Raw genomic sequence first — 24,944 nt, 5'->3', positions numbered from 1 at the left:
ATAATTACAACAGTGGAAATAAAATCAAAGACTAGCTAATTTAGAGTGAAGTTTTTTGGTAGATGGAATGTTTACAATATAAAACTGTATCTCACACTAAATTAAAGATCTAGGATTATGGCATTTAGGTATACAGCAAAAGGAAAAGGTCTTCCCTTCCCTGGACTCTGACTTCATTTAAAAAAGTTAAATGTCTTAATAACTGGATGAACATCTGTTCAGTTAAACTTGCTTGGAAATTATTTGCATTTCAATTAATTTTACTACATAAAGCAATATTTTTCAGTCAATATGCATTAAGTTACCATCAGAATTCTTAATCCATTTATTCTCAATTATTCTTGTTCTCTTTATGGTCATAATTAGTATATACTGTGATTTCCTGCCTTTTTTTAAACTTTGCCTTATTTTGCAAATGTTTTTCTTTATTTCATTGTATTCCTTGGTCTTAATTGTTGTACAGTATAGCATTATATTAATGTATCATAATTTATTCAACCATTTTCCCTGTCACTGGACAGTTAAGAATGGTTCCAGGTTCTTTTCTTTTGCAAATTACACATACAATTGCTATAATCTTTGAAGGAACTTTTTCTTGATGTTTTTAACAAGACTTTTAGGGTATATTCCCTATAACATAATAATTGCACCAACAAGTCTGATTAGGATTGTCCTCAAGTTTGTAATTCAAGCATAAATTAATGAGTATTTTTTTCTCCTCAGCATTGTCATCGTTGTTTTTGACGATTTTAGTTATTTCTGCTAATCTGATGGCTGTGCTGGGGTAGGAGAAGGGCACCTCAAAGCGGTTTGCATTTTTATTTCTGATTACTATTGAGATTGAACATTTTTTTCAAGTGATGATTTGTTTCCTCTTCTGAAATCTAGGTTCATTTTGATTGCCTGACTCAAAATAATTTTATTTGATGACTACATTTGCATGAATTGGCAAAGGGAATGAAATAGATAAGCTCAAATTAGTCAGCTTGCCTTCAATTTATTTCACATATCCTTCACCAACCCTTCTTTATTTTCATAGATAATTGTGAACTGACTTTAAAACTAGAAATAACTATTATGGGGATATAAAAGTGTTAATTTGAATAAATTATTTCTCATTCTGGAGGAGTTAGTGGTTACAAAATTATCTTAGTGATATTTGCAAACAAATATTTTTCTATAACATTAACCAAAAGAACTCATGGTGGAGAATATTTAGAGGTTTCAGATTATAAGTTTTCATAATAATATTTATACCTTATTTATATAGCTACTATAATTATATGGAAAAAAAGTATTCACAATCCTTTCTATTTTCCAGTTAATCTAGATCACAGGATCTTACCCTGGGGTCCTAGGACCCTTCAAGGGTCTGTGGATAGGTTTCAGGGACAATAATGTTGGATGGGGGAAAAAATTCTTTATCTTCATCAATCTCTAACTGAAATTTAGCATTTCTTTCAATTTATGAATAAACACAAAACTACAGTAGCACTAGCAGTATTTGTAAGTTTGTCACCAAAATAGAAATATTTTATTTCATCAAATAATTGTTATAGTTTTGAAAAATATCTCAACATATAATCTACATTCACTATTATTTCTGAGCTATTGTAATTATTAGACTCAGCAATAGACTGCATATCTTAGCCTTCTCCTGTCTATAAATTGTATTTCTTTTCTTTAAAAAAGCCTTACCTTCTGTCTTAGAATCAATACTAAGTATAGTTCCAAGGCAGAAGAGAGATAAAAGACAGGCAATTGGGGTTAAGTGACTCACCCAGGGTCCCATAGCTAGGAAGTGTCTGAAGTCACATTTGAACCCAGGGCCTCCCATCTCTAGGCCCTGCTCTATATCCACTGAGCTATCTTGCTGCCCCCAGATTCTATTACAATACAATTTATTTCCTTTGTAATCCTATTTATTTTATTTTATGTATTTTAAGAAGGTCTCTATTCAGGCTTCACCAACCAAAATATCAGAGAGGCCCATGACACTAAAAAGGTTAAGAACCCTTACCTAAATGATTTCTTATTGGTAATGTATTCAGTTAAGACATTACTTGATTATCTACCATATGTAAGGTACCAGAGAAGGCACTAAACTGCACCTAAGGTGTTTAAATAGAGTCCTGTACACTTTGGTAATGGAGGGATCTTCCCAATGCATTTCAAGGACCTGTGCTCCACTGGGGCTCTGCTATTTTAACTCCTGTTCGTCTCCCATCACATGAATGAAAGTATATAGTATAGATGGCATCTTTTCAAATCTACCAAAACCACAAAGCTGACATGGCTCATAGTTATCAAGACATGCTAAAACATTGGGCCAAATCTAATAAGATTAAATTTAACAGGGATATAAATCTTTAATCTTACACTTCTACTTTTGATTCAAATTCAAAGTATAAAATGTAGGGACGTACAGCTGTGTGAATTAAATATCTAAGGGTACCCGAATTCAAGAAAAACTCATCTCATAGATAGCATCATTACATCATGTGTTTTCATTCACCTGCTTGGCAGTGTAGTTTCTAACCAGCTGAAGTCAATATATATGGCATGTCTGCTAAGGTGGGGACTGAAATAAGACCCTGGCCAATCAGAAAATCTAGGTAGGAGGAATTAGTTAAATTAGTGGGTGAAGCAGGAAGTTCTTTGCCATTTTTTCTTACAGGATTACCGTCCCTCTCTCTAAGCTGAGATCTGACTTCATGATCTTTCCTGGCCAGGGCTGAAGAGAAGCCCCAAAGAGGCTCAGGCTGTGGCTTATCTGGGGAACAACTTCTAAGAAGTACCTACATAGAGCAGCAGTGGGTGGTGGCAGCCTTCAGGGAACCCACTGTCAAAGAAACAGTGCAGCTCAGAGATGGTCTAGTTAGATTGCTCATTCTTTCTCTTTCTTACTTTTAGTAATAAATAATTAAAATTTAAAATATAGTCTCCAAAATTAATTTTAATTATAACGAGCCAAAGCGGTGAATGATGGCTAAGACCACTGCAATCTTAGGTTGCCATCAAAGAAGCAGTGTTCACAACTAGAAGCCTCTTGTTTTCTGCCTTGATGAACTTAGGAACCATTTATTTTAGAAGGCTACTGATGTTCATGCCCAATGAGGTTCAGTTGCAGGAACTGAAGATATTTAACCCAAAGACAAGGCTTCTCAAGACATTTGAAGAGCAATCACATGGAATAGGAATTGGGTCAATTATATCTTACTCCAGAGAACAGAACTAGCAACAATAAATAGGAATTACAAAGAAGCAAATTTAGGCATATCTTAAAGAAAAACTTCTATGGAATGGGCTGCTGGGGGAGATTAGTCTCCCAAACTAGAAAGATTTCAACTAAGATTGATAACAATTTGTCAATAGATCAAAGAGAGGAATATCCAGGTGTGGTTTGGAATAGATGGCATTTATGGTCTTTTAAATCTTAAGATTCTGTATATCGCAGGCAAAATGTTTTTCTTGCTATAAAAAAAATTGGATTGCATTTAACTGATTTTGACTTTGTTTCATTCTCAAAACAAGATTTTCTGCTAAATAATTCTACTTCAGCATTATCCATAAAGTAGCCAGTATAAAATACAAGAAGTCTGAAAGGGACATGGTATTTTAAGCAGAATGGGTGAACTTTGCAATAGAGAAAGCTTCTTGGCATCAGTAACAAAATCATTATGAAGCAGGTATTATTACAGAAGCATCATCAAAATAAGTCAAAGAAAAATAAAAAAAAATGGCTTTGCTAACATCTTTATTTTAGGTGACATAGTATTTAGGAAGAAATAAAAATTTTTATGATAATATCCAAGTTCCTGCTGCTTTTCATAGGGGAAGAAAGTACATTATTTTTAGGAAATGAAATGAAAACAAAAAGCAAACTTCAGGTTCAAAAATTAGTAATACCCCCAACATTCATTTTTCATGGCATATAAGTTAAAAACCACTTACCCAGCTGGGGAAATCTGACCATGTTGGAACTCGCTGACAGAGGTCACGAAGAATACGTATGATAATCACACAGGACTGCAGACCGTTAGCTCTAGCCTTGAGAGCAATACAAAAATCAAATTAATTTATCCTAGAAACTACTGGAAATAGCCCTTGATGAAAAAAGCTAAAACACCACTGTTCAATGGAAGCTCAGCTATAATGACAGAAACAAATCACTCCAAAATTTCATTCCATGAGCTGCCATTTACAGCAGTATTTTATGCCAGGGTTAGTACTTTTAAGCTGTACTTTAAGTCAGAGTGCACAGATTATACAAGAATAATATTTCTTGATCCCCTGTGAACTTTGACCTATGTTCATTTATAACAGTAAAATAAAAATCTGCCTATATTAGAAATAAAAGGAATAAAGTAAAGAGCTAAAAAGTTTTGTCTAGGGACTGAAAGGTTGAGGGAATCTGTTTGGTTTCTTTACTGTGCCTTTGCAAGACTGCAAAGTCACTAAACCAAACAGCTGCTTCCTCACCTTTCACTCCCTACACTTATAAACTTAGAGAAACAGGAAAAAAAAATCTTAAAACTAAACACAAAGCTTTAAACACATATTCCATTATTTAAAGCAAAGGTACTCTGCAGCCTTATGGAATATAATATAAATACACAGCATATGGTGATCCAGAGCGAGTCAAGCTTTCAACATCGCCTTCTCAATGACCACACACACACACACAAAAAACCAAACACCCCAAAATGTAAGTTTCTTGTCAAATCAGCAATAGCTGCATAAAGCAGAACTGTACTGAACTATATTAACATTTTTCTGTTCATTTAATTTAAAGTAGCATTGCCATGGGCAACCTTTGAGTGTTTATATACAGTTAAACATACTGTAACTGAACTACTCTCTCATAAGGCTACAAGAAAAAAGTAAAATGATGTTCCGAACCTGGAACCACTTAGCGTGGCGTAGAGCAGCCAGAGCGTCAAGGCATTTTTGCCTGTCCAAGACGTCCGGTGGGTCTTTCACCATACCCGAGGTTACATCTAAAATGGATTGAATTGGCAAAATGCAGTGAGGAATGGGTGTTTGACCAGGTGAGCAAGACACTTCCTTAAAGTAGCTTCAATGTCACACATGCCATTTGAGAGTTTACTAGCACTTTGAAACCAATGTTTAATATTTAGCAAAATTATTTTAAGTTCATAGAACATTAACCCAATATGAAGACTGAGAGCAAAATGAAGTGTAGCTCTCAGTCATTTTACAATTGCACTGTCATGATTGTAACAGTGTAATTAGAATTCAAATAAATGTTCTAGAAAAATAAATCCCCTCCAAAATTAAAAGCTAAAGGAAGGATGGTTGGACACAGTGCACCAGCACAAAGAACACAAGACAGAGGGAACACAAAAATCCACTTCAATAAAGTAGAATTTACAACAAACTTATGGAATTTGCTCATCATCTTGAATGGTCACAGGCTATTTTGGACCTAATTTCAGAAAGGAAATCATTGTGAACAAGGTTTGAGAGAGATTTTAGAATTTGTGGAAAAGGAAGATTTTTAAATAACAGAAAATAGAAAATTCTAAAAAGATTTAAGAAATATTTTTCCTTGAGTTTTGACTTTCTTAAAAGGGAATGCCTTTTAAAGTTCTCAGAGTTCTCATTAAGCACATCATGGTACTAATATGAGAGAAAGGATGGATATAAAGAAGAAAAGGGGAAATAGGTACTATTGTGATAAAGGATACAATAAACATAGTGCTTCATTGTTTGGGAAAGGCAATATATTTTGTTTAGCTCAACTTAATATGCAATTTCTAGGTTACTATGTCAAAAATATTTGTCACACTAGAGGGAATATACAAATGTGTCTGGGAAGAAAACTAGCAATAGAACCTAAAAAGCAGTGCAAACTGAGTTATTTCAAATAATGGGAAAAAATTTTTTAATGGGTAGTGGCCAGTTCAACATCCAATTTAATAATTAGTAATCTTTTATCTCGATGTAAGAACATATATGCCTAAGAATATCAAAATGGTAATGAAATAAATCTTAACTGGTAACTTATTAGCATTCATCAACTAGAGTAGAAATACACCTTAGAGAGCAAAGCCCAACCTCCTCATTTTAGAGATGATAAAACCTGGGGCCAAGAGATATTTAAGTGACTTGCCCAAAGCCACATATTTAAATGACAGACCTAGGATTAGATGAGAGGTCCTATACCTCTAAGTTCAGGCATCTTGCCCTATACAATGCTGCCTAAGTCTTGTTATAAAATTGCAGAGCTGAAAAACCTAAAAGATATAATGTAGATTAACTTATAGGAATTGTTAATTGAGCTTAGTATAAAAATGTTTATAGGTGGAAAAAATCTACATCACAATTACTGATTACATAAAATACTTAAGCAGAACAGCACTAAATGTTACGAGAATTTAGAAAACACAGAAAAATTGAGGTCGTTAATGTAACATGGAGAGGGCAAGACACCGGAGTGTGATAGGGGAAAAAAAGGATTATTTTATTACTAAAGTACTGTTTACAAATGGAAAATTTACCACTGTTTTATTGCTTATAAGTCCTTAGAAACCTTTTAAGATACTGGGCATATTTTAAGTGTCAACTAAGAGGCTACGTTTTATCATTGCTATTCTAAAATTTGGGATTTCATTTTTAGTTTTTACTATTAAGATTAAGGCAAAACAGGAATAGAAAATTTGTGATATTTTAACAAAATAGAAGATAGATTGTATAGTGTAAAGCAAGGATCTTATGAGAAAAATAGAAAGAAAATTAAGATATTCAGGCAAATTATTAGTAAACATACATTCATAGAAAAACTATTAAGACAAATTCCAGGAGCCAGAAATACGACTATGATGAGAATTGGGACTTTTTTGAGAAAGGAAAAGATATTGGAAAGCACAGCCAGAAAAGTAGTAAAAAGCAGAAAAGAACAAGGGCATAATATGCCAAAAGCTTTAAGGTCCCTTAATTATTTACATATTTGGTTAAAACTTGAGTGCAAATAGGTGATACTGTGCAATCTTTTCTTTAAATAAAAAAAATAAAAACTCAGAATTGAAAGTAGATTATAATTCCTATTAATTTAAAACTTTACAGTATTAATTTACTCCAAATTCATGATACCTTCCCCCCAACCCCGATCCACAAGCAGAAAATCTTTTTTTTATATCGTGGTTCAGAAGTATCCCATATATCATTGGTGGCTAGCATAAATGAGTTTAAAAATTTTAGCTCATTATCTAAGTCCAAAGATGCCAAGACACCTATTGCAATTTCAGAATAAATTATGGCTATATATTAGGGAAATTTGAAATAAAATTTTATGTGTGGATTTTTGTACCCATTTTACATTTCAAGTGGATTAACCCCTTAATAAAGATCACTGTGCTAAAATTACATTTGTTGCTTAATACCCTGTTAACATACAACAGAGACTAGGTTAATTTACAAAAACAAAAGGCAAATTCTTACCCTAGGTGAATATATTCTAAAAATATATGAATAAGGGGTTAATCGTCAGTTAGAAGACATGCTGTGTCCACACTATTTACTAATTAAAAGTTAACAGGTATATGAATTTCAGTAAACATGGTTATATGAAATATATAATCCAGTCAACCATTTTAAAGCTAGTGTGAACACCGCTTAATTCTATGAAAGATAGAGACCAGGACAAAAAAAAAAAAACAGAACAAAAACAAAACAAAAACAAAAACACAGAAAGACAGTAAATGCTAGAACTATGCATCCAAAACCCCTCCTTAGTCAATATGGCAGGTGTGACACTGAGCTTTTGAAAACCTTGGTCAAAAATCCTTCCGATGTCTTGGCAGCAACCCCTGACAGGAATCAATTCCCTCTGCTAGAAGGCTTTGGACCGGGCCTGATAAGCTAAGGATGGAAAAAAAAACACACACACACATACTTGACTTGCTGAAGAAAAGATTCCACAGCAAGGGTTAGAGCATTTTGAACATATCAAATTTAAAGTCAATTCTGTGAAACGATGCATAACTGTCAAACGCAAACTACTATAGAATATGATTGCTATGCGATTAACAGTTATTTCAATAATTTGATTTGATTTTAAAAGCCATTTAAATTTTTTTTTTTTGGAGGGGGAATTAAATAGGGCCATCAACAGGATTCCATACTTTGTGCAAGGTCTTCATTTATAAGAATTCTTCCGGCAAAGCCTTCCTTAACACCTGAACTAACTCCCCGAAGCAAGCTAAAGGCTTTAAACCATTTTAAGACACAGAGCATTGGGAGCTGCAGTAAGAGAAAAATCACACATACCGTTATTCTGCAGCAAGATAGAAGCAATCTTCATGATAAAGCTGAAGACATGATTTACTGCACTTATTTGCAGTGAGGCAACACTGTATAAATGTTTCTGACATTTTTGTATATCCATTTTTCAGCTCAGTGTCTTGAAGTGAAATCTATTAATTTTTGATTTTACTATTTTCCTTCAGAGTATTATTTACTTAGCAGATAAATGAAAACTCAGAACAGTAATTCTAACTCAAATGTGGGTCAGACAAAAATAGTTTTGTTTCCTTTGGAAGGGATAAGTTATTAAAGTTTTTAAGTTATTATGCCTATGGCTCATAACCTAAAGACTTTTGCTCTACTACATAGTAGCAAAGAACAAATTAAACCCAAATGGGCTATAATTTGATGTGTTCTAGATTTTTTAAAAAAGCCTTTTCTTAATAATAAATCTTATTGTATGGTTTCCTTATCAAATCTTAAATGAAAGTCACATGTTAAATGACTTAATTTGATTGACTTAAAAACAGTAAAATCCATGACCAGACCAGATTGGAGCCTGCTTTTAAAAAAACTCAAGATACCAAAACAAAAACAAAACCCCCCAAACAAAAAAGCAATGACAACACCCCCCCCAAAAAAAAAACCCCTTCACACAAAATCCATTTATCTTTAAAGATGTTAAAGTGAAGTGAAATGTGTAGCACATGAAATTCAATAGATTTCCAATGAACACATTAAAAGAAATAAAGCTTTGTCCTCTGGGGCATGGAAGAAATTTGGACAACAGAGCATAAAGCAGTTGTCAACTTAAAGCTCTGTCTTCACAGATTATACAATTATAATAAAACCCCTCATATGTAATGAGAATAAAAAACCGTTTGGCACCATTTTTATATATAAGTTCTTAGTAGTCTTGCTATATGCATAGTATTTTATATTAGTTTGTCTTTCCCCCAAGGCTGCATTATGAAGATGGTATAGACTCACTTCAATTTCAATTAATATTAAAATGTATGAAAACAATATAAAAGGAAACAAAGTAAATTTTATCTGACCCATCAAACAATAGAACCAACATACTGCAGACACTGATCATGCTCGTTGGCTTAAAAGCTTTGGAAGCTTTGAAAGTGTTACAGAACAGTCCCTAAAGCAACACTGCTGGCACCAGAATTTCATATTCTATAAATGTAAATTGATTTTAAGAGCTCTGACTTGGACTTGAACTCACTAACTATACTATTTATTATCACAGTATTTCTTGTATAGTGTCTGGGTCAAACGCTCAAACCTATAAATGTCAGGAGGCTAAGTATTTATGAAAGCACTCCAGACCCAAAAAGCAACCTCAGAAAACTGGAAATGACATTTACCTTAAAGTAAAAGCAAAAGCTATAGTTAGATGCTTAGCAACAATGCCTCTTAAGAATGTATTAAACATCATTAATCCAGTTCACAATCCAGTTGTTTCATTTATAAAATTCTGCAGTTTTAAAAATTATAACACAGGGGCAAAAACTTCTAGAAAGTTAAAGTCATGTGTGTCCCCTTGCTATAAGTACCACTTTTCTAAAATTTCCAAATACCTGAACCATGCAGGTAAAAATAATTTTGAACCTTTCCAGAAAACTGAGGTTAGCAATTAAAATAAAAAAAGCAAAATCAATCATGCTATGAAGTTTGATCAAGAAACAAAATACATTAGCAAATAGAGTATCTACTTTTCAAAGAAATGGTCATAAACAGAAATATCGAAGTCAGTTCTCCCTAATATATACATAATGCCAGCATGTTGCCTTCTAGGGCTTAATGCCATCTTAAACAGAGTAGATATAGTTATTAGAAAAGTAGAATCTTTAACAACTTTCCAACCTCCATCCCTCATGTTTTCCTCTCGAATAACTGGAGATGTCAGCGTGATAGTAACTTGCATTTTGGGTTCCACGCAGGAATTCAATATTATTGCAGCTTCAGATAAAGCACATTTTATGTCATACTTCTCAGGACTTATAACCTATATGACCAAAGAAAAAAATGTATCAAATGAAATCTTTAGTACTGGCAAATAAAGGGAGAATTTTTTGTTTGTTTTCTTGGTGGTTCAACTAACATTTAATATTTACATTAATGCTTTTCAACCTCTAAATTTCCATAAGACACATAAGTTGCAAATCTGCCATAGTATACTTGTCAGTTGGCTATGAGCACTGGAGATGTGGTCTTGAGCCACTTGGATAAAAGAATCCTGGCAGAAATAGGATGGCATAAAATTATTTAGAAAAATTATTTCTTTACCCACATCCCTCATCATGAATATTCTATCTATTACCTACTTATATGTCGGAATAGCTACCTTGTGGCTCAGTATGAAATGGGCTTAGAAGCCAGGGGATAAATTTGTCTTCAAAATGGAATCTTCTGCAGGGGCAGCTGGGTAGCTCAGTGGATTGAGAGCCAGGCCTAGAGACAGGAGGTCCTAGGTTCAAATCTGTCCTCAGACACTTCCCAGCTGTGTGACCCTGGGCAAGTCACTTGACCCCCATTGCCTACCCTTACCAATCTTCCACCTATAAGTCAATGAACAGAAGTTAAGGGCCTAAAATCTAAAAAATAAATAAATAAATGAAAAATGGAATCTTCTGTTCTGCACTTGAATCATGGATTTTGTACCTCAGTTTGGTAGTATTATGACTGAAAGGTTATCTAATTTTCATCTCTTCTTCAACATCAATAATACAAATAGCTTCCCTAAATCTATGACTCTATTTCAGAGGCCTTTCTTTTGCCATTTTTATTCTTTAGTACCCAGTAAAAATATGATCAGCCAAGGACTAGCTATTTGCCTCCTCCTATTAAAAAAACCCCACAAAACTAATAAGATATAAGGGGGGAAATTTTTAACCTTATCACGAGCCAGATCTGATGCCTTTTAGAGACTTCCTAAGAGCAAAAAGAATTCTTGCTTTATCATACAAAGTAGTATTTATAGTGCTTTCTAAACCTTACAGTGCTATAATAGAAGGGCCATTTGGTGCAAAGTACACCATAATATAAAGAATTCTTGAGATCAGGCACAAAGATTGAAAAGCATTTGAAGAAAATAAACTTGGTTTTTAGAGAAATATCAATTAGCATTTTCATAAGGCTTTTTGTTTCCTTCAAATACATCAAAATACATTCCTCCTAATTCATAGGTGTTCATATAAATCCAATAGTACTGTGAAAGAGAACTTCTATGAATCTAATCTACTAAATAGTAAGTCAGAGGTCAGAGATTACACTTTTGAATCTTACTAGCTATTTTTAAAGTCACTTCCTGGCTTTGTTTCCTCATTTGTAAAATAAGGATATTGGACGAGATTGTCCCTAAGGGCCTTTTGGTTTGGAATCTATGATTCTATGAATTCTTTCCAATGGTGTAATTGGTCATCTGATCAAGAATTGGGGGAAATGGGGATAATATATAATGTTACTGGTTGAGCCTGCTTCTTAATCAATTATTGCATGAAATTAAGGCCCATTCAAAACCCTATAATCTTTCCATGCACCAAGATCCAGGAACCATTCTATGACATTGATATGCCATAGGTTGGCCTAAAAATAATATTTAACATTCAACATTTAAAATAAGAAGCTTCAGATGCAGGGCATAATAAACCAAATGTTGTTTTACTTAAAAATTACAGATGATATAGAATCAGGGGGAAAAAAATCAATTCATAGGAATACGAAAAAAAAAATCAAATCAAGTTAGGTCAATCTAATTTATAGTAGGAATTAAAAATACTGCAAATGCTATGATTAATTCTGTTAAAAATTTAAGCTGAACAAGATGAAAAAAATTTTTAAACGAAGAATTATTTTATTAGTATTATCAGTTCTCATGTTTCATCTGCCATTAGAAGCTTTCAGAAAGGAAAGCTATGTTATGGGTTTGTTATTCAGTCATTTTTAGTCATGTCCAACTCTTTGTGACTCCCATTTGTGATTTTCTTGCTAAACTTGGAATAGTTGGCCATTTTCTTCTCCTGCTCATTTTACAAAGGAGGAAATCAAGGCAAAAATAGTTAAGTGGCGTGTCCAGATTCACATAACTAACATATATCTGAGGTTAGAATTTAACTCATGAGGTGAATCTTTCTGATTCTAAGCCCAGTGCTCTAACTATTTAATCATCTAGCTACCCCTACACCACCTAGCTGCAATGGAAGCCATCATCAAAAAGCAAAAAGACCTCAAAATGGCAGGTTTACTTTATTTTTAAAATTACTTACTTAAAACATATGCTTACTATTACTAGTTGGGTTTTAGTGAGCTTAAAGTATGGAAAGATATTTATATAGTAACTTTCTATTTCTAAATAATGATGGCATTCCCCATCATTATTCAGGTTTCAAAAAAAGGGAGGCTAAAAATAACCTATGTTCCTGTTTTACCTTTAAAAATAAACTAGGTAAGACTACATAGTGCCAAATGTATCCATTACAAAACATAAAATAATAAAGTGAAAAAACAATTGGCCTAGAAAACTTAAGTCAGTAACTCTGAAATATAGTCTAGGTATAAAGTAACACACAATCTCGTTAATAATTCCAAATCCAACCAAAGGGCAAAAATTAACATTCTAGACAATACTTACAGCAAGCTGTTTGGGAAGGTTTTCTGAAATACGACTCAGTAATGTCTTTGAAGGTTTCTCTGAGCAGAGTAAAACAAGGTTTACATTTCTGTCTCCACGGAGAAGTAATCCTTTTGCCAGTACTCCTACTCGCAGGACTCCTTTCAAAGCTCTGCAGAAAAACCAAATTACATTATAATGTAATATTTTATTTTATTAAATAAGATACCTACCTACCAATCAATATATAAAAATTTGCTACCTTATTAAAATTTTCATTAAAAATAGGCTATCTGCATTATCAGAGCTAGAATTCAACCTGTCAGTCAATAAGCACTTATTAAGGTATTAACAAGTCCCAGAAATTATGCTAAACACTGGGGACACAAAGAAAGGCAAAAAAATCCTCTGTTCTCAAAGAGTCTATATTCTCATTGGGGAGACAGTATGTAAATAATAGGGTACCTATACAAGTCATATTCAGAATAGACAGCAAATAATGTAAAGAAGGCACTAGTAGCTATGGGAAGAAGATGGGTGGAGATGAGCAATGCCCGATCCTGAAGGTGAGATTACAGTTGAATCTCAAAAGAAGTCAAGTAGGAAAATAGGTATAATTCAAGGGCCTGTGGGGGACAGTCGGTGTAAGTGTAGGGAAGTATAAAATGTTTCAGCTACAGCAAGGAAGAATATGGTCAAAACTGTGCCTTAGATCACTGGTTGCCAAGTAAAAGCCAACTCAAGAGCATTTATTAAGGGTCTACTATATGACTGACCCTTAGGAAGCAGCTAGGTGACTTGGTAGTGTTTGTTTTGAATTCAGGGAAGTGCTATTTGGAAGTGTCTAGCAGATTCCCTATGGACACGTGGGGGCTTTGAGACTACATTACCCATGATTCCAATGGGTTTCCGATCTTTGGGCATAGGGAAGTCAAAGGTCCCCATGCAGGGGGCAGCTTAAATTCAGAGGAGGGACTAGAGGAGGTCTCTTGGTTTTGCTGAGTGGCTGGCTGGCATGTGGGAGAGAGGATGGGTTCCGGCGGTAAATTTAAAAGTTAGTCAGGCGCGGTCATATATATATTTTACCAACATGGCCATGGCTTTAATTAAACTACTAATTTCTCTCATTTTGTCAGTCTTTGTCATTTTTAATCTTAACAGTAGCTAGAGCATTGGACCTAGAATCAGGAAGACCTAAGTTCAAATCTAGCCTCAGACACTTACTAGCTATGTGACCTTGGGCAAGTGACTCAATCTGTTTGCCTTAAGCTATTAGAAAAGGAAATGTCAAACCATTCAGTATCTTTGCCAAGAATATTTCACAGATAGTATGGTCCATGGGGTTACAAAGAGTTGTACATGACTGAATGACTGAGTTGCAATGAACAACAATGTGCCAGACGCTGGGAATACAAAGAATGACAAAGGAATCCATCATTGCATAAGAGTAAGTCAGTGAAAATGTTAAGATGGGAGACAGAGTATTTATAGCTAAGTGAATAAAAGATAGAGCACTGGGCCTGAAGACAGTTCCCAAGTTTCCAATACCTAAGTTCAAAACTAGCCCCACACTTACTAGCTGTGACACTGGGCAAATCACTTAATCTGTCTGCCTCAGTTTCCTCATCTATAAAATGGGGATAATAAGAGCATCTACCTCCCAGGTTTCTTGTGAGGAACAAATGAAACAATATCCGTAACGTGCTGAGTACAATGACTGGAAGATTGGTAGGCACTTAATACATGTTTATTATTCCCTTGCTTTTATAAGAACAGTAAGGATGACAGAGTCATTGGATAGAATACATGGAGGAATAAAAAGACTGGAAAGGCAGGAAGGGGCAAGGTTATGAAAGGGTTTGAAAGCCAATTGTGTTATTGAATTTTTGGGCCTTTGAACTACGTTTCCCAAGAGCCCACTGGCTTCCTGTTGTTACATGGTGATGTAGACAGGGGGATAAAATTGAGGGGTCGGGCATGGCTAGAGCTCTCTTCCTTCCTATGGCAGCTTAGACCTGGGAGGGTGGGCTGTTTGAATAGGTAGATTAGCCATGGGCACATGGTTTTATTACCCTTTACTTTTAGTGATTACTAATAAATCTTATAAAACACTATTTTAAAGTTATTATTTTATATTTTAATTCTTACACAGTGAAGAGATTTTATATCTGGTCTTGACACTAACAGGGAACTAATAGAATTTGGAGAAGATTAAGCGGAATGGGGATAATTGAGGTAGGAAGACCATGTGGAAGGATACTGCAGCCCTCTAGGTGACGATGAGAGCTTGCCCCAGGGTGGAGGCAGTGTCAGAGTAGAGGTATGCAACAAAGATCTAGGAAAAGCAGAAAAGGAGTTGGTGCCAATCTGGCAGAGTAGCAGTGTGGTGAACTCTGCTACACAAATGTCTTCAAACAGATATAGAAAATACACCAAACTAAATCCTGATGAAGAAATCCAGAAAGAAAGAAACCACACTAAGTCATATGTCTAGTTTAGCTTGGCATAGGGAGACAGAGAGGTCTGTGAAACACTAGGGAGAGGGGTTGGTTAGAAAGGCTGTAGGTATGTGGGTGGAGAACTGCAGTGCCCAGAAAGAGGCTGTGTAACAGGGCAAAAGGAGGTTCTAAACAAGCATTGACACATACTTTGACCCATACCAGAATACTGTGACAGGGACGAGTGCCAAGAGGCATCTTTGCTGCCCTTTATTCAGTGATAGAGCATGGATACGGAGAGGATGGAGATGGGTACTTACACAGGGAAGAAGAATTCCTAGGTAGGATGGCCATGGGTCGGATACCCAGAAAGGAGAAAGTTCAGAGGCCAACAGAGCAATGGTATAGCTCTGAGTCCAGGAACAGGGGGGCTTCACTTAAAAGTATTTAGCACAGCCAACGAGGAATAACTAAGGCAGGAATTCTACACTAAAGGGAAGCATCTACTTTTACAAAGACCCAAATCAAGTTCATGAACTTGCAAAGTTCAGACAGGGGAAGGGGATAGAGGTGGTGGGATGGAGCGGGGAAGTTGGGGATTACAGGCAGAAACAAAACTGCAAAAAAATTGAAGAATTCAGAGACACAGAGGAAGATTTGTATGAATGATGCAGAGTACAGAAAAAATGAAAACAATTACCAAAATAATAATAAATACACAATCGTGGTCCTAGACAAGTAACTAGAGATTAGATGGAATGGGATCAGACAAGGTGGTTTTCAGTTATAAGAGTTCAATGGGGAACAGGTAAAGAATGACAACAGTGAATATGGTACAAACCAAAAGGCAAGAGTAAAACTTTTCATTAATACAGTACATGAGAGCTTCAGGATCTTTCTTCTCATTGTAGCCTAATCCTAGAATATAGGACATTCATCCTTCCTGTTTCTGGTTTCCTAACTATATTAAATTTTTTTAAAGGGCAATACTGTAATTAGTTTTAAAATGACTACTTATAGCTCATGATGCAAATGTAACAAAGTATGACTACTTAATAATTTGATTCATTTAATGCAGGAATTTCTTCAAAGGGTGAACAAATTAAATACATGATGATTCATTTTAAGTTTCCCTCTTCCAACAAAATAGATCCCAATCTTTCAGTGACAAACTGTCTTCTGAAACCGATATGACCAAAAAATCCATTAACTTACAGCCAATCTATTGATAACCCTTTTGTAAACTTAGCTAGGCTAGACCTTGGATAATATTTGTGGGACCAAAACAAAACTTTCTTTCAGCTTGGTAAAACCTGCCAGATCTTAGAGACTTCTGACATAGTCTTTGAGAATACAGGGACTTTCTCTATGCCATAATGAAGTATCAAATGACAACTTTTTAGTAGAGAAAAGAACATAAATATCCAAGTATTTGAGTCTTTAAAATATGTGTCAGAGAAATGCAAATTAAAACAAATCTGAGGTACCATTTCAAACTTATAAGATTGGCTAACATGACATAAAAGGAAAATGACAAATGTTGGAGGGGATGTGGAAAAAATAGAGACACTAATGTACTTGATCAGAGCAACTAAGTCTTTCACAGATGAACATCCCTCAAATATTGCTGTTAATTGTGTACAATGTTCTCCTGGTTCTGCTTATTTCACTTTTTAACAGTTCATTTAAGTCTTCCCAGGTTTTTATGAAACCATTTTCCTTGTCATATTGAACATCCCCTCAATTTCTAATTCTTGGCCACTACAAATATTTTTGCATGAATAAATTCTTTTTTCTTTGATCTCTTTGGATATAGACCTAGAAGTGGTATTATTGGGTCAAAAGGTATGCCCACCTTTGGGCATAGTCCCAAATTGTTCTCCAGGCTGGTTGGATTAGTTCACAATTCCACCAGTAATTAGTGCCCCAATTTTTCTAGATTTCCTTAACCATTTGCCATTTTCCTTTTCAGTTGTTAACCAATCTAATTAATGTCAGTGATATTTCAGAGTTGTTTTAATTATCACTTCTCTAACCAATATTATTTAGATTATTTTTTCATTTGATTATTGAATTCTTCTTTTGACTCTTTATCAATTGCAGAATAGCCCTCATTTAGAAACATGCAAAAATTTCTCCCCAGGTTCCTATTTTCCTTCTAATTTTGGCTGTATCGGTCTTGTTTATGCCTTTTTTAGTTTCATATAAACAAAATTATCTATTTTAATTCCTGTAATCATCTCTATCTCCTTTGGACAAGAACTTTTCCTTTTCCCATAGATTTCAGAGATATATTTTCCCATTCCTCCTTAATTTGCTTGCAATATCACCCTTTATGTCTAAAGTATTTATTCATTTCGACCATATCTTGGTATATGGTTTGAGATGCTGATCTATACCTAGACTATACCTAATGTCTATTAAACTAACTTCCAGTTTTTCCAGCAATTTTTGTCATAGCTAGTGAGTTCTTGTTCAAAAGTCTGGATCTTTGGGTTTATCAAATCCCATATTACAATGATGATTTACTACTGTACATTGTGTACCTCATCCATTCTGCTGTCTCACCATTCTATTTCTTAGTCAGTACCAGATTATTTTTATTATTCTACTTTATATTCTAGTTTGAAATATGGCAATACCAGGCCTCTTTCCTTAACATTTTTTCCTCCATCAATTCTGTTGATCTGTTCTTCCAGATGAATTTTGTTACTATTTTTTCTAGCTATAAAATAATTCTTTTATAGTTTGATTGGCATTTCGATTGACTATGAATAAGCAAATTAATTTAAATGGAATTGCCATTTTAATTTTTTTGGTTCAGCTTATCCATGAGCAATTAATATTCTTCCAATTGCTTAGATTTGTCTTTGTGTGAAGTGTTTTGTTAACTGTGTTCATATAATCCCTGCTTTGTCTTAGCAGTGTTTTATACTGTCCAAGTATTTCATATTGTCTGCTCTTATTTTAAATAGCTTTCTCTAATTCTTCCTGCTTGGTTTTGCTAATAATATATAGAAATGCTGATGATTTTTGTAGGTTTATCTTATATGTGGCAACTTTGCCAAAGTTGTTGTTAGTTGATTCTTTTAAGTATATTATTATACTATTTGTGGAGAGAGTTTTGTTTCTCATTGCCTTTCTTCAATTTCTTTTTCTTGTCTTACATCTAGCATTTCTAAAATAATATTTAATAATAGTGGTAGTAATAGACATTCTTGCTTCACTGAAGGCTTCAAGTTTATCCCTTTTACAGCTTCTTAGTTTTAGACGGATATTATTTTTCATTTTAAGAAAGGCTCTATTGACGGTTTTATTTTTTAAACAGGTATAGGTATAGGAGTAGTGGAAAGACAGCTGGGTATGGAATCCAGAGGACCTGAGTTCAATCTGGCCTCAGATGCTTTCTTGCTGTATGACACTAGGCAAGTCACTTAACAACCCAATTGCTTGGTCCTTACTGCTTTTCTGCCTTACAATAGATACTTAGTATCAATTCTAAGATAGAAGTTAATGATTAAAAAAAATGAATAAGTATTGTATTTTGTCAAAGGTTTTTTCTGTATCTCTAGATATAATCATGATTTTTTTTTGGCGGGGGTTAATGACATACCCAATTATGCTCACACGTTTTTTTTTTCCCTGAATCTGAACCAGCCCTGAATTCCTGGTATGAATCCCAGCTGGTTGTAGTGTATAATCTTTTTGATATATTACTTAATTTCCTTGCTAGTATTTTATTTAAAAACTTTTGTGTCAATATTCATTAAGGAAATTGGCTATAGTTGGGTTTTTTTGCTCTCCTGGGATTAGGTAACAAAACCATATTTGTGTCATAAAAGGAATTTTATAGGGCTCCTTCTTTATTTTTTCAAATTATACAGTACTGAAATTATTACTTGAACATCCTGGGAATTTTTTCTTAGGGAGTTCATGATGGCTTATTCAATTCTTTTTCTAAAATATTTAAGTATTTTACTTCCTCTTTTGTTAATCTGGGCATTTGTTTTGTAACATGGGAAATCTTTGATAATGTACAATGTCCAACCAATTCCATAAGACTCATTATAAAACATGCTAGACCCAAGTACATACAAAGACAAATTTTTTGGACATGGCCAATGATTTGCTTGATTGTGCACATTTGTTACACAGATTTTGTTTTTCCTTCATCTTTTTAATGGGGTGAGGAAAAGGAGAGAAGGTAAATTTTGGTTCACTGAAAATTTAAAAAAACATACCTGTCTTTACCCCCTTCTTTCTTCTCATCACCTTCTTTGCTTTTGCTTTTCTCATGATCAGACATGTTGTCTGAAACAAGTTTGAGAGCCCGTTCAGTGATAGAAACAATTTTCTGAACTGCCTGTAACTCTTCTTCAGTTGGATATATAGCTGCATGTTTGGTCATTACATAACGGTCATCAGATGAATCAGGACGACGTAAAGGCTATGTAGAAAAAAGATATTATTTCATTTAAACAAAGGGAAAAATTTGCTTCGGTTGAAACAATATTTAATTTTTAACAACAGAGAAATTCAAATTAAAGCACGTCTAAGTAGAGTTCTACTTCACTACCAAAAAACTGGTAAAATTTTACAAAAAGAGAAAATGATGAATATTGGTGGGGGTTATGGAAAAATATGAACACAGCTCTATGGTTAGTGGAGCTGTGAATTAGTCTAGCCATAGTAAAAAAGAAATCTGGAATTATGCTTTATGTCTATTATATACTTGTATACTCTTTTATTAACCACTTGTAGGCCTATACCCAAAAGACATCAAAGAAAAAAATGTCCCACGTGTAGCAGCTTTTTGTAGTTACAAGAAACCTGAAACTTAAAATGGAGCAAATTTTGTCATATAAATGTAATCAGATAAATACCATTTAAAAATGATGAAAGGGGTGATTATTTAGAGAAACCTAGGGAAGTCTTCTTTGGACTGATCCAGAGTAAAGTTAGAGGAACCAGGAGAATAATTTATACAATCATAATAGCCTAAATGTGCAGAATGAGACAAACAATTCTGGACATGAGCAATATAAGAATTTCTTTGTTTTATGTTTGTTATAAGGGTTTTTGGTTTTGTTTTGCTTTTGGCACAGAGGGATGGGGAGTGAGAAGAGAAGAATAAAAGCTTAATAACTTAATTTTTTTTTCCAGAAAAAGGTCTTATCCTTTTAACAGAAATGAATAACCAATTACATAAAACTTTTAAATTAACTATATGCTTTATAATACCTGTAAAAATAATGCAAACTCACAAGTACAAAAACCTGTATCAAGCATCTCCCCTATGATAAATAAAATTAATTACTTTTTACATTTGAACAAAACTCTGGAGCTAGAAGAGACCTTTTATACCACCTAGTCTAAAATTATTTTGTAGATGAAGAAGCTGAAGTCTTTGTTAAGTGACCTATCTAAGGTCACAGAGGTGGTAAAGTAGTAAAGGCAGGATTTGAATACTAGTCCTCTGACTCCAGAGCTCCTTACTTCCATGTATTCTTTTTAACTCTTGTTGATCCTCAGATGATTTGGAACTCTCCAATGAGAAAAGGAGCGCTAAATTTGAAGTATGATGAGTTAATGTTCTTCATCAGGAAAGAGCTACTTATATGGTTATCATGCCTTGATTTTAACACTTTTTTTCTTCACCATTCAATAGGAAGTCTCATATGATCAGGAAAAGCAAGAAAATAAAATAAAAAAGCTCTGAGACACCTAACAGAAAGTTAAAATATACTTAAAGGTCAAAGTAAAAAAGTCGCTCCCCTCTGTCCCCCTTTATGCTACGAGACAAGAGCTAGGTACCCTTTTATGTGAAGAAATAAAATTTCAAAGGCAATCCTCAGGCTAGTGACATGTAGAAACCAATATGGTAATAAAGTTCTGTGAAAGTATTAAGGAACCCACAGGAATTTCTCATGTACTTAAGAATCTAGACAGTAGATCAGATGAAAATATTAACAGTAATGCTCAAGAACATTTTCTCCCCACTTCGAATTCCAAAATGGTGTTCGACCATTCAAAATCTGTAGAACAAAAACTTACTGCAGGTCCCTGAGGCTGAGGTGGCATTCCTGGTCTCACCCCCAAGAGGCCTAGTGGCCCTGGTGGACCATGTGGATATCCTCCATCAGGCATTCGGCGTCGGTCATCCCAGTGATGCTGTTCTTCCTCCATTCTCCTCCAGTACATATCTTCTTCATAACGTCTGAAATAGTTTACATTATAGTGCTTATTAATAAAAATACATACATTACTAGTAAAATAATTTTGGATTAGTCATGATTTGTGACCAATGAAGAGCAAAAAACAAAGCAAAAACTGAGGAAAATTCATGATAAATGTATATAGACTACAATTTTTTCCCCTTATTACATCTAATCATATTACTTTGATTTTTTAAGTGCAAATGAAAGCAATCTTTTTATGGAGTAGTATAGCAGGGAAAAAACAAAGGAGAAGGAAGAAAAGATATTAAATTTAATCTCTGGACTCTCTGGGTTGAGAAAATATATCATTCTTATTACTCTCCACTTTCTCCTGTTAACTCTCCCAGACCATCTCAGGTTCACTTATTCTTTCTTGTTCCATTTGTCATTCTAAGATGGTGAGTTATAATAATACTTTCTTGTGGGGCAGAGTGTAAAAGAATTGATAAGGTTTTGCAATGAAATTCATATCTTTAGGAGGCTGGTAGGGATGCTGGTTTAAAGCAGTGATTCCCAAAGTGGGCGCTACTGCCCCCTGGTGGGTACTGCAGCGATCCAGGGAGGCGGTGATGGCCACAGGTGCATTTATCTTTCCTATTAATTGCTATTAAAATTTTTAAAAATTAATTTCCAGGGGGCTAAGTAATATTTTTTCTGGAAAGGGGATGGTAGGCCAAAAAAGTTTGGGAACCACTGGCTTAGAGCTTGTAAGGAAAGATTTATTTTTCTACTTTTAGAGTAGTATGTGTGTGTGTATGTATGTATGTATATGTGTGTGTGTGCGTATACACGTGTGTGTGCGTGTAGTGCAGATAGGATTTGGAACAAAAAAAAAATGAATTCAAATTCTTTTTTTGACATCAGAGTTCCAGTACCACAGGCAAATCTTTAATCTAAGCCTTAGACGCTTTGCTTATAAAATCTGAATACCAATTATAGTATTTATTTCAAAGAATTATCATGGGGTTCAACTGAGACTCTACTTTGTAAACTATAAAGTATTATATGTGTCAATTATTGTGTAGCACCAACTACTACTGGCGAAACAAAAAAGGATTAAATCTTAAGTGGAATTCTGGGTTCATATAGGCCAAACTTGCAGGAATCAGATGGATCAGTGGAAAGAAAGCCAGGTCTGAAGACTAGGGGAGGTCCTGGGTTCTAATCTAGCCTCTGACACTTCCTAACATTGCTTATTACATCATGATATATTTTCTGATAAATACAATTTCCTGACAATGGGTGGGAAATACATGTTCTTAACAATGATTGGGTGCTAATTTCTTGAGGAGAGGTCTTGGCTTCCTATTGAGTCCCGATTGGTTAGGATGGCCCTCAAGTTGATAAGCTAGATCACGACCTCATTGTCATGAGGGGTCCAAAGTCACCATCACTCCTCTGGATATGCCTTGTATGATAGTTAGGCCTTCTGCTTAGTGGCACCCACTCCTGCTCAGGGTACACAGGCCTTATGCCTGGGTCAGATCATACCCTACTGCAAATACTTCCTGATAGAATTTCTATCACATACATTCAGCTTAATAATGCAGTAGGTTTTACTTAATAATCTAATAAAATATATTTACTATGTTTCTAGAAATCACTAATCAACCATTGTCCCAGACTAATTATTTCCTTTGGTTAAATACTGATTAATTGAATTATTTGTGGTCTTTTTAAAAGGAGTCAAAGATTCTTATTCTCTTTAGGCACCAGAATTATGAGGGATGAGAGGAAAGCTTTTTGTAACATGGTATTTTAACTGGGACTTGATGGAAGCCAGAGAAAGCAGAGATGAGAGGGGAGAACATTTCATATGTGTGGGGTCAGTGAGTAAAAAGGACTGGAATTGAGCACTGGAGTGTTTTATTTAAGGAATAGCAAGGAGGCCAGTGTCAGTTGAGCTTAGAGTACATAGCTGGGGATAGGGTGGGATAGGAAAAGGTTTTGAAGGGCTCTGAACCCAAATAAAGGATGTGATCCAAGTGATAATAGGGAGCCATTAGAATTCATTGAGTAGGGGAGTGACATGGTCACATCTGCACTTCAGGAAAACCATTTAACTGATTGAAGAACAGGAGGGTGGGAGAGATTTGTGATAGAAAGATGAAGCCTCCAGGCTCTTCAAGAGTCTAGGCATGAGGTGATGAGGGCCTTAAAGGATGGTGTCAAAGTCAGAGAGAGACTGGAGACTGTGTGAGATATTACATAAGATATAATTGAAGAGCTGAGGATGACATCTAGCTTCTGAGCCTAGAGGATGGTGGCACCACTGACAACAACAGGGGAAGACTGGAAGAAGGGAGAGTTTAGGGGAAAGATAATGAGTTCAGTTTTAGACATACTGGCTTTAAGATGCTTGGGACATCTAGTTCAAGATGTCTAAAGGTAGCTGGAGAAACAAAGCTGGAGGTCAGTTGAGGGAGAGGAGGGTTAGATAAGTGAATCAGAGAGTCATGGGCATAGAGAAGATAAAAAATCCATGGAATCAGATGAGATCACAAACAGAATTGTATAAAGAGAGAAGAGGACCCAGGATAGAGTATTATGGGTAGGGATCGGCTCTGGACTTCACTGATATAGGGAGCTCTCTCTAAAAGTGTCAGGGCACCTTTCTGCAACTTTTGGTCTAGTATCCTGAAAGACTAAAACACCCAGCATGTGTCAAAGGCAGCATTTGAACCTAGGTCTTCTTAGCTTTGAGGTCAACTTTCACTACCCATTATGTGACAGTGTCTCTGTCTATGCAACCAGGCATGACACCAAATACAGTGTTTAGTATTTTATAATCAGTTAAGAAAATTACAAATAAGAAAATTTAACTAGACTACTGGGCTGAAATTAGTTAACAAACCTGTTTCTATGTCAATTCACAAAATTTGAGTACTCTGTAAATCGGTAACCTTGAAATCTCTCAGAATTTTTTACATACTCTTGTTCTCTTACTTTCCATCTCAGAATCAATACTGGACTGTGTATTGGTTCCAAGGCGGAAGAGCAGTAAGGACTAGGCAATGGGGGTTAAGTGACTTGTCCAGGGTCACACAGCTAGGACATGTCTGAGGTCATATTTGAACCTAGGACCTCCCATCTCTAGGCCTGGTTCTCAATCCACTGAGCCATCCAGCTGCCCCTACATACTCTTTTGAAGGAGGTATCATTAATTTTTTTAGAAACAATCCAATGTTTCCCAAGTTCTCTATTTAGGATATATTTATGATAATCAATCTAAAGTAAATCCATTAAGCTTGTTCTGTTCTCAAAGAGGAAATAGTTATCACTAGTATTGTTTCTTCATATATCAGATTGCTAGTACAAAGATTCTGAAATCTACCATAATTGTCCAAACAATTTCCAATATATAAATCAAATTAAATATCTTAAGAGTTAATACTTGTT

At 34.8% G+C, this 24,944-nt stretch overlaps 1 protein-coding gene across 1 annotated transcript in view; it reads right to left on the bottom strand.

Moving 5' to 3' along the window:
* The window catches only part of ZFR (zinc finger RNA binding protein), a 74,666-nt gene that overhangs the window by 9,982 nt on the left and 39,740 nt on the right, over nt 1–24,944 (bottom strand). Inside the window, exons 11-16 of the mRNA XM_044664447.1 lie at nt 21,382–21,544; nt 19,569–19,774; nt 12,911–13,061; nt 10,144–10,285; nt 4,903–5,000; nt 3,955–4,050 (exon numbers count right to left, since the gene is read on the bottom strand). Coding sequence (XP_044520382.1) covers nt 3,955–4,050; nt 4,903–5,000; nt 10,144–10,285; nt 12,911–13,061; nt 19,569–19,774; nt 21,382–21,544 — 856 coding nt within the window. The remainder of the gene's footprint in view (nt 1–3,954; nt 4,051–4,902; nt 5,001–10,143; nt 10,286–12,910; nt 13,062–19,568; nt 19,775–21,381; nt 21,545–24,944) is intronic.

The sequence above is a fragment of the Gracilinanus agilis genome, chromosome 1 (assembly GCF_016433145.1).
Source record: "Gracilinanus agilis isolate LMUSP501 chromosome 1, AgileGrace, whole genome shotgun sequence".
NCBI classification, from domain to species: Eukaryota; Metazoa; Chordata; class Mammalia; order Didelphimorphia; family Didelphidae; genus Gracilinanus; species Gracilinanus agilis.
This window is presented reverse-complemented; position numbering and strand designations above follow the sequence as displayed.